This window comes from Helianthus annuus, chromosome 11 (assembly GCF_002127325.2).
Source record: "Helianthus annuus cultivar XRQ/B chromosome 11, HanXRQr2.0-SUNRISE, whole genome shotgun sequence".
In the NCBI taxonomy this organism is placed as follows: Eukaryota; Viridiplantae; Streptophyta; class Magnoliopsida; order Asterales; family Asteraceae; genus Helianthus; species Helianthus annuus.
The window spans coordinates 13866614-13877022 of record NC_035443.2 but is presented as its reverse complement, the minus strand read 5'-3'; the positions used below and the strand labels follow the sequence as shown (position 1 = coordinate 13877022).

General features: G+C 36.1%; 2 protein-coding genes across 2 annotated transcripts; one reads left to right on the top strand and one right to left on the bottom strand.

The window, feature by feature from the left end:
• The first annotated feature begins 993 nt into the window (after positions 1 to 993).
• On the top strand, positions 994 to 2390 carry LOC110889710 (transmembrane emp24 domain-containing protein p24beta2). The gene is made up of 4 exons (XM_022137269.2): positions 994 to 1194; positions 1425 to 1614; positions 1689 to 1796; positions 2257 to 2390. Exons 1-4 carry the CDS (start codon positions 994 to 996, stop codon positions 2388 to 2390), a joined length of 633 nt encoding a protein of 210 aa, XP_021992961.1.
• Positions 2391 to 2635: 245 nt separating this feature from the next.
• Positions 2636 to 8412, bottom strand: LOC110889708 (acetyl-CoA acetyltransferase, cytosolic 1). Its single transcript, XM_022137266.2, has 14 exons — positions 8275 to 8412; positions 7071 to 7139; positions 6501 to 6599; positions 6234 to 6407; positions 6011 to 6116; positions 5277 to 5415; positions 5087 to 5164; positions 4930 to 4995; positions 4762 to 4847; positions 3902 to 4001; positions 3726 to 3836; positions 3597 to 3638; positions 3018 to 3104; positions 2636 to 2835 (listed from the first exon to the last, which is right to left on the bottom strand). Exons 2-14 carry the CDS (start codon positions 7117 to 7119, stop codon positions 2746 to 2748), a joined length of 1227 nt encoding a protein of 408 aa, XP_021992958.1. The 5' UTR covers positions 7120 to 7139; positions 8275 to 8412; the 3' UTR covers positions 2636 to 2745.
• Positions 8413 to 10409: the final 1997 nt, after the last annotated feature.

The window sequence follows — 10409 nt, the reverse complement described above, 5'->3', positions numbered from 1 at the left end:
CCGTCCCCCATCAGCGTATAGTTTAGGTTTAATTTTGGGTTTGGGCCTTTACTTTTGGGTTTATTTATAAACAATAAGTTGATTAATGTGGGTTTTACCTTACTTTTGGGCTGAAATAAGAAAAACCGCTAAAAGCAGTGCTAAGACCACTATACGAGTTTCAAAATAGCGGTCCAATTGCGGGATTTAGCACCGCTAATAGCGGGACCACTATTTGGACCGCTATAGGTTCGTATGTCCGCTAAGCGCTATAGCACCGCTATTGACTGCATAGGTGATATAGTTAAAATGGTAACACGACACCGTTTTTCTATGATATGGAGAGCCACATGGGTGTAACCGTGTAACTTGAGCTCTGTATCTAAAACTCGAGCTTGGCTCATGAGTAACTTTTCAAGTTCAAGCTCAGGTTTGTTTATCAAAAGAGATTTTAGTTAGACGATCCTGAGTAGCTCATAGTAAAATGGGTGTGATCCAAAAGATTTATGAATTTATCCATCCAGATTTGAACTATAACCTTTCTTTGTTACTTAGAAAATAGAAAAGGTTAGCAAATGCATTTTTGTCTTTCACAATTTATAGGTTGTTGAATTTGGTATCAAGCAAAATCATGTATTTTTTTTGAACGGCAGATTTGAACCATTCACCTCTTAGACAAATGTTAACGGTCCAATCTGGATGGATAAATTCATAAATCTTTTGGTCATTTTTCTAACTAAACAAATATATTCAAAGGAAACTTACTCCATCTCCGTTTAGTATACAAACATTGTAAATCAAATCATTGTTATAAATAGAAATTATGAAATAGTGAGTTTTGAAACCACACTTGAAACAAAACACCTTTAAATAGGCATGACTTGGAAACGACACGACCGTCGTATATATCGAACTTAGATTTGAAATCCTCCATTTCTCAGATTCTTTCCATTTTCTGTAATCACATGAATTTGAAATTAACCGAATGCATTCGTTTTCTTTAACGTTAAAAAGATGATGTTTCATACAATTTTAACAATTGTTGTCATGTCCTCTTTGCTAATATCCCATGTTGTCGGAATAAGATTCGTCATTGACAGAGAAGAGTGTCTGTCTGTAAATGTCGAATACGAAGGTGATACGGTTTATGTTTCTTTTGTCGTAATCAAGGCGGAATCCCCATGGCATTTCGCTGAAGACGGGGTTGATCTTGTGGTACGAAATCATCTTAATCCTATCAATTTCTTTCTTGTTGCGCGATATTTCATGTTTTACTTTCTTTTGTTGTACAATGTCATTCAAGACGCTCTGAGTTTTGTTTTCTGGTAATGGGTTCTCACGACAATAAAAAACAGAAATGTGTATAAGCAATCCCATAATGTTAAAATCGTGCAAAATCAGGCTAAACACAGAAGTTTTAATGACTCGTGTTCAACGTGTAGCAGATAAAAGGCCCTACTGGGGAGCACGTATACGATATACATGATAAAACTAGTCAAAAGTACGAATTTATCGCTCAAAAGAAAGGGCTATATCACTTTTGCTTCACAAACAAGTCTCCATACCACGAGACCATCGATTTTGATGTTCAAGTTGGTCATTTTGCATATCAAAACGAGCAACACGCAAAGGACGGTAAGCCAGTAACAATATATTAAGATTAAAATCATCGTTATGTGGGTTAATAAATAAAGATTTGGTTTACGCAGAGCATTTCAAGCCGTTGTTTGAACAAATAGCGAAACTTGAGGAAGCCCTTTACAACATTCAGTTCGAACAACATTGGTTACAAGCGGAGAATGACCGGCAGGCAGTTGGTAATATACATATCTAGAGTACTAAATAAACATTAGAGTAAACTTCCGTTTTGCTCCCTGTGGTTTGGTCACTTTAACGGTTGTGCCCCAAACCTTTCAAAATAGCCATTTTACTCCCTGATCTATGAAGGCCTTCATGATTTTGCTCCCCGCCCCTAAACGTCATCCATTTTAACAGTTAGGGTTTTAAGCTGGAATTGTAAAGGGAGGGTTGGGAAAAGACATAATTGCCCCTTAGGTGTTTTGCACGTGACAAACTTTAACTGTTAAAGTGGATGACGTTTAGGGGCGGGAAGCAAAATCATGAAGGCCTTCATAGATCAGGGAGTAAAATGGCTATTTTGAAAGGTTTGGGGCAAAACCGTTAAAGTGACCAAACCACAGGAGCAAAACGGAAGTTTACTCTAAACATTATTTGTGACTTTTAAGGTTTATAAATGTTTAACATTGGTAATTGCAGTAAATGAGAAAATGGGTAAGAGAGCTGTCCACAAGGCACTGATTGAATCAGCAGCACTTATAGGGGCCAGTGTTCTCCAAGTTTATCTTTTGCAACGCCTTTTTGAGCGGAAGCTTGGGATTACAAGAGTGTAAGTGTAATGTACCTGCACATTATCTGTGTTGTACGTAGCGTATTAGCGATTAGCGATTGTACATCATTGCTTGTTTGCACATCCGATCGAAAACTCCAGTTAGGCATGGTCTTTTGCAAACACCCTTTTGAGCCGAATACTGGTCGAGGTACCTTAAAACTGTTTTTCTCTATGTTTCAAAAGACACGATTAAACACTCGTGTATACAGAACACGTTAGGATATAATATGACTATAGAGGTGTAACTTGATGCGACATGCCTAGCATGATAAAAGGCATAAGGATCGAATTAATACTAAATAAATCTGTTTATTGATGGCGATAACAGAGGAAAAAAATACACTGAAGACGATAAATTAAACAAGTTCCACCACAAACGCCGATGCACCACCTCCACCGTTGCACACACCAGCAGCTCCGTATTTGCCACCTTTCTGCTTCAAAACCTGCAATCATCATATAACGTCCAGTTAACCATTATACGTGTTCCATCTACATGGTTCGTTATATGTAAATGACCCGGGGTCCTTTTAGTTTGACCCCCAATAGTCAACAGTTGAAGTCGTTGTGAAACGAAAATCTGTCATCAACGGTAGTTGAAAAGGTTAGGTTCCGTCAGTGTACTTACACCCAAAAGAGTGACCAAGATACGTGCACCACTGCAACCAAGAGGATGTCCCAATGACACACCGCCACCATGTACATTAAGCTTCGCCTGTAAAGTAGACCCAAAATCACCATTAAAACTAGTGGAGTAAAATGTCATTTTCGTCCCTGAGGTTTGGCCAGTTTTGCGACTTGCGTCCAAAGGTTTGTTTTTCCGCATCTGGATCCAAAAGGTTTGAAGTGTTGCCATTTTCATCCGGCTCGTTAGCTCCATCCATTTTTCTCACTTAATTCAGAGGTATTTCTGTCATTTTTGTTAACTTAAAGGACAATTGGTATTCGGTCTTTTTACATAAAGTGAAAAAGACTGATTTGCCCTTTAAGTTAACAAAAAAGACAAAATATCCCTAAGTTAACGGAGAAAAACGGATGGAGTTAACGAGCCGGATGAAAATGACAAGATTTTAAACCTTTTGGATCCAGATGCAGAAAAATAAACCTTTGGACAAAAGAACTAGTGCCAATATCTAAAACATAATATAAAATAATATTTGTGTGTGTGTGTGTGTGGGGGGGGGGGGGTATAGAGTTGAGTTCTCACTGAATCCAAGCCAAGAAGTTTCTGGTTTGCAAGAGCCACAACCTGCATTAATCAACCACAAGTATTAGATATACATAAACGTCACACGCATGAATTTGTATTGTACAAAATTTTACGAAATACGCTTACAGCAAATGCTTCGTTAATTTCATAAAAATCAATTTGAGAAGCATCCAATCCAGCTCTAGATATAGCCTTAGGTATGGCCAGGGCTGGCGTAGTCGTAAATAACTCAGGTGCCTGCAAATCCACCGAATTTCATTTCGTTTTGCATTTCATTTTAAATGCATCATTTAACTAATTACCTGTTCAGCATCAGCGTATCCGGAAACCTTTGCAATCACGTTCAACCCGAGCTTAAGAGCCATCTCCCCGCTAACCAAAACAAGTGCAGCAGCACCATCACTGTGGAAAATGAATTTAAATAAATTTAATTGCTTTCGATAATGAATTTAAATAAATTTACTATCAATCACAAGGTTGGTCTACACATTGATTGGTTACTTTTATTTTTAATATTCGTCTTTTTTGGTTTTTTACTTTTATCCTTCAACTTTCAACACTTACAACCCCTCAACTTTCTAAAGACATTGTAATCAAGTTTTATGTGCTTATTTTTATGTATGTGTCGGTATAAATTCAGCTTGATTTACGTTTCAACGTAATTCTTTTTTTTTTTTTTTTGGAAATGAGTCGGATCAAATATAATACGTTTTCGTGCTTATTTTTATGTACGTTTTCAGTTGGCGCTTGGTCTACGTTTTGAAACAAATTTTGTTCAAAAACGAGTCGGGTCAGATATAATACGTTTTCATTAGAAGGTATAAATTTGAGTTGCTTTACGTTTCGACCGTACCATTTTTTTACTTGAAAAACTTTATTTTCTTTCGTGCTTATTTTTATGTACGTGTCGGTATAAATTCAGGTAGATTTACGTTTCAGCGTAAATTTCTTTCGCAAATAGATCGAGTAAAATACAATACGTTTTCGTGCTTAATTATATGTACGTTTTCATTTGGTCTACATTTTGACGTAAATTTTGTTCGGAAGCGAGTCAGGTCAAATATAATACGTTTTCATCAGATGATATAAATGAGAGTTACTTTACGTTTCAACGCCACCGCAACGCGCGGAAAAATTTACTAGTTGAGAACAGAATGCTTACTTTATACCAGAGGAATTGCCAGCAGTAACACTGCCACCATTCTCCTTAAAAGCTGGACGGAGTTTTCTCAACTTCGCAGCATCAAACTGTAAAAAAGTTAAAATATTTGAAAAAAGTAGGTTTTGAATGGTGTAATTTAGCATATGTGGCGTTGTTATGACATGTCACCTTTGCCAAGTCATCATCTTTGTCAACAATTGTTGATGGTTTTCCTCTTGGGCCAGGAACTTCAACCTGTATAATTCAAAATAATGGTTATTTATGATGTTGGCAGCAAAAGTCAAATAGTCTGACTTTGAGCATCTAGTCAAACTAGTAATCTTACGGGAGCAATTTCCCATGCAAATGCACCGCTATCTCGGGCGGCAATACCACGTTCGAAGCTCTGAATGGCATAGTCATCCTGTGTGTGTAATTCAGATATTTAATATGTGCATTAGATCTTATTTCCATATGATAAATCAAGATAAGTATTATAATGATGAGAGGCTGCAAATAAAATACATTTGATGTACCTGTTGTTCTCTTGTAAATCCATGTGTATCTGCGCATATTTCAGCACAATTTCCCATCTTGTAATCGTTGAAAACATCCCATAATCCGTCTTTTAGGATTCCGTCAACAAGAGTATCATGTCCAAATTTAGACCCCTTCCTGGAATATGATACAATTCAAGAAGTTTTTAGAAGCATATAGGAGATATTTCAGTTAAATGTATAGACGCCTTAGTAACTACCAAATCCAGATTTTTTTAAGTAACTTCACACATTAAAAAGTTAAGAGTAAAGTGCCATTTTTGTCCCTGAGGTTTGGCCACTTTTGCGACTTTCGTCCGAAGGTTTGTTTTTCCGCATCTGGATCCAAGAGGTTTAAAATCTTGCCATTTTCATCCAACTTGTTAACTCCATCCATTTTCTCCGTTAAATGAGGGGCATTTCTGTCATTTTACACATTTTTTATTGAAATAAAAGACTATAAGAAATAAAGATCCACCTCTATTGACTTTCTCCCAACCCAAACCCTTTAATCATAAATGTCTAAAAAGACGAAAATACCCCTGACTTAACGTTAAAAATGGATGGAGTTAACGAGTTGGATGAAAATGGCAAGATAAGATTTCGAACCTTTTGGATCCAGATGCAGAAAAACAAACCTTTGGATGAAAGTAGCTAAACCTCAGGGACGAAACGGCATTTTACTCCAAACTTAATTTAGTTTTAGACAAACAGAAGGAAGAAAAGATATTAACCTTGCTTCTGCAACATATTTGGGGACATTAGACATGCTTTCCATACCACCAGCCACAACGATATCATTTTGGCCCAATTGAATACTCTGTGCCGCTAGCATGGTTGCTGAAATACCGAGAAATATATGTTACATTGTTATACAGGCCCGTGGAGTTTTCTACCTGAACTTTTAAATGCAATTTTTGAACATGGATGATACGCAATGTAAGAAAGTAGGCATACCTTTCATCCCTGATGCACAAACTTTGTTAACAGATGTCGAGACCACTGTATTAGGGATTCCTGCACCTAACGCTGCTTGTCTGGCGGGACCCTGTCCCAAATTGGCACCGAGGACATTTCCAAAATAAACTTCTTCCACAAGTGATGGATCGACATTTGCCCTCTTTAGAGCACCTGGAGTTTTAAATAAAGTGTTAGGGAAAAATTAAATGTTAATCCAAAAAGTAATATAGAAACCCCTGAGCAACAGTAAACTAGTGAACTTACATTCAATTGCGATGGATCCGAGTTTGGTCGCTGGCAAAGACGAAAGAGAACCAAGAAATCCACCAAGGGGTGTGCGTGCAACACCAACGATACATACATCTAATTGTGCAAAAAAAAAAAAAAAAAAAAACGTGTAAGTTGAGAGAAACCACGTGGCTGCTTGATTTATTAATGTCAAAACTACTACTATTTCAAGAATGAGAGAATGCATTAGAGTACTACTTTCTCAGTAAAATACAGTTACTAGTTATTAGCAACCTACGTTAATTGGTAACACCTGTTATCGATTTCAGTAAACCTAATAGCTTTTTTTTCTCAATAAACAACAATTTTCAGGATATAGATGGTAGATATGCATAAGATGCAGGAGCTCATATGGCATCCTATACATATATCTGAATATATTATGGTTAAATAATCATAAGCTAACAAATTCTGGTTTACTCCTTACGATATGTATTACACATCTTTGTAATGCAATATGAAATATCCAGCCAAATATATGCAGAAACACATCACCTCAAGTATTAATCAACTAAACAAAATTCAAACGCAAGAACATCAAATTACCTCTAGGTTTAATTTTGTCAGAACCATCCACTACTGCAGCTGGAGCCATCACTACAAGTAACCAGATATCTGTTCATTCACACAAGAAACATTCATATTTCAAACTTCTAACTTATGATTCTCTTTCAAATAACAAATGTTTCTCATCCGCCAACGAATCAATCTCATAACTCAATAATCGAATTAACAATTCGGTTATTAACCGTCACAAACTACAAAATCACAATCTCTAAACAAAAAAATAACTACGAATCACAAATAAAACAGCTCTGCTAGTATATATCTGTCCATTTATACAACAAACATTCATACTTCAAATTTATAAATTATAATTCTCAAATTAACTAATCAATCTCATAACTCAATAACCAAATTGACGATTCGGTTATTAACCGTCACATACTACAAAATCACAATCTCTAAACAAAAAAATAACTACGAATCACAAATAAAACAGCTCTGCTAGTACATATCTGTCCATTTATACAACAAACATTCATACTTCAAACTTATAAATTATAATTCTCAAATTAACGAATCAATCTCGTAACTCAATAATCAAATTGACGATTCGGTTATTAACAGTCACAAACTACAAAATCACAATCTCTAAACAAAAAAAATCTCTAAGAATCACAAATAAAACAGCTCTGCCAGTACATATCTGTCCATTTATACGACAAACATTCATACTTCAAACTTATAATTCTCAAATTAACGAATCAATCTCGTAATTCAATAATCAAATTGACGATTCGGTTATTAACAGTCACAAACTACAAAATCACAATCTCTAAACAATAAAATCTCTAAGAATCACAAATAAAACAGCTCTGCCAGTACATTTATACGACAAACATTCATACTTCAAACTTATAACTCTCAAATCAACAAATCAATCTCGTAACTCGATAATCAAATTAAAAATTCAGTTATTAACCGTCACAAACTACAAAATCACAAATTCACAATCTCTGAACAATAAAACGACGACGAATCACAAAGAAAACAACTCTGCTAGTAGATTTCGTAGATCGATCCAAACAATAGGCCTAAAATATCATCATTGATCAATCATCTGATACCAGATCTATTAACAACTGAATGAATTAGGACATTTTAACGAAACAGAACGCGTATAACATGAAATTTGAACATGAATTGAAGTAGGTGAAGGATTAAAGGATGAATGATGCGAACGTACCGTTGGAATCTGAAGCAGGTAACTGTGTGTGTGTTGTGAGTGAGTGATGTGCCTCGATGAAATCGGAATGAATGAGGGCGTATTTATATGCAGGGAGTAGCCTCGTTGAGGGATTCTGTAACCCAACATTATTGACCTTTTTTTTTTTTTTTTTTTTTTTTTTTTTTTTTTTTTTTTTATGCCGTTCAAAAAAAAAAACATTATTGACCTTTTTTTTTTTTTTTTTTTTTTTTTAAGGTGGTGGTGGAGTGGAAGGGAGAGTCTCACGGTTTTAAAGGACCCAAGTTCGATTTCTGTCATTCACATTATTTTCTGTGGCACTGTCGATCGTTGAACTGAGCGGGTTCGATCCTTGAACTGAGCGGGTTTTACCTCACCGCACTGTCATGCCTTCGGGCGAGTGTTCACAGGCTTCGGCCCTAGGTGAGGGTTTTCCCAAGTTCGGAGGCGAGTGTATCCCGATGTGGTGAATTTCGTCAGTAGCCCATTTGGAGGATTCGTTGGCTGTTAAAAAAACATTATTGATTTTTAGACCTTATTATTGTAGCTTGACTAGTAGTATCTTTTGCACGTTTAACTTTGGGTTGGTTTCTTTTTAACGTGTCACACGTTTAAAAGGTTTATGTTGGTATGTACATATTTGATCACTTGTTTAAAAAAAAAAAAAATCACTATATTATTGGGAAATTCACTAGACTGCCGTTTGATTCTTGGAAATCCTCCTAGCTAGCATGTTGACTGTTATACAAAAAAATATCAATTCACAAAGTAAGATGAAAGAAGATAGAGATGAAGGGGTACAACGGCAAAAGTTATTAAGGTACATTTTTGTTTTAAGGCTCAAGTCCAACCGTGGTATTGGAATTCCTTTCTATTTGATTGAGCCCATTTCAAAAGTTACCCACATATAAACAAATACATACAAAACTATTGATCAAGTTAAAATACAAAGCCTTCTAAAAATAAAAAGCGTACAAAGACCCTTAAAAATAAACTCACTAAAAAAAAAAAAAACATAGACTCCTAAAAATAAGAAGTGTACAAACACCCCTAAAAATAAACTCACTACAAAAAAAAAAAAAAAACACATAAACACCCACCACCACTCAAAAACTTAAACCCCCACCCCCGTCACCCACCCAAAAAACAACCAAAAAAAATTCCGAGTGGGGGGGGGGGGGGTTAGTTATTTTTTTTAGGGATATTGGATTTTATCACCCTTAATTATGTAGGAATCCGTTCGTGTAAAATAAATAAAATAATTTATTAACTTGAATTACAAGAACAATAATAGAATTACAACTGAAAGTAAGTACAATTACAACTGAAAAAGGGAAAAATAAAGACAGAAAACTCGAACAGAAAAACGGTTCTTGGCTGAGGATCGTGTTAGACACATGTCCCTTAAAACAAATTTCGTGTCTCCCAGGAGAACACGTTTGTTTCCAGGATACAACAGCCCGAAGCAGTTACACTGCCGGTCTTGACTCTGTCACACCATGGCTTTGCGGAAGCGTGAGTTTATTTGGTGTGACTTCTTAATACCATAGCTTAATCACAACAAAGTTATATGAAAGTAAAACCATGCAGATCATCCATTGATTCATGTTTTAAAATAAAAGTACCACAACATAGTTTTTAAAATGTCGACACATGCAACGAAATTACAACATAACAAGATAAAAACATTGTTCGGAAGACATAACCACAAACATAAAACAGACGCAGTTTAAGAACTGTGACTCGTCCAGGTAAAAGCCACAACCCCTAAACTTGGATGACCCCATAACTCTTACGCAGCGTGAAAACGTAGCATACCGTGCCAGATCCTTAGTTTCCTGAAATACATGTAAGTTGGAAAAATCAACAAAAATGTTGAGCGAGTTCATGTGTAGTGGGTATGTAAAACCTTTGTAAGTATAAAAATTCTTGGTATGTAGTAAATAAGGAAATAAAGATATCACCAATGGTTTGCAAGGCCATTAATATGTGTGAAGTGCAGTAGGAAGACTCAAACCTAGCAGATTTTTGCGTCGGGTACCAAGTCACCCCGAGGTCCGTACTTTTGGGCCTGGGTCTGGGCTCGCTACACCCAGATAGATCTACCGCTAAAGACCCTCGGTCCTACAATGAGG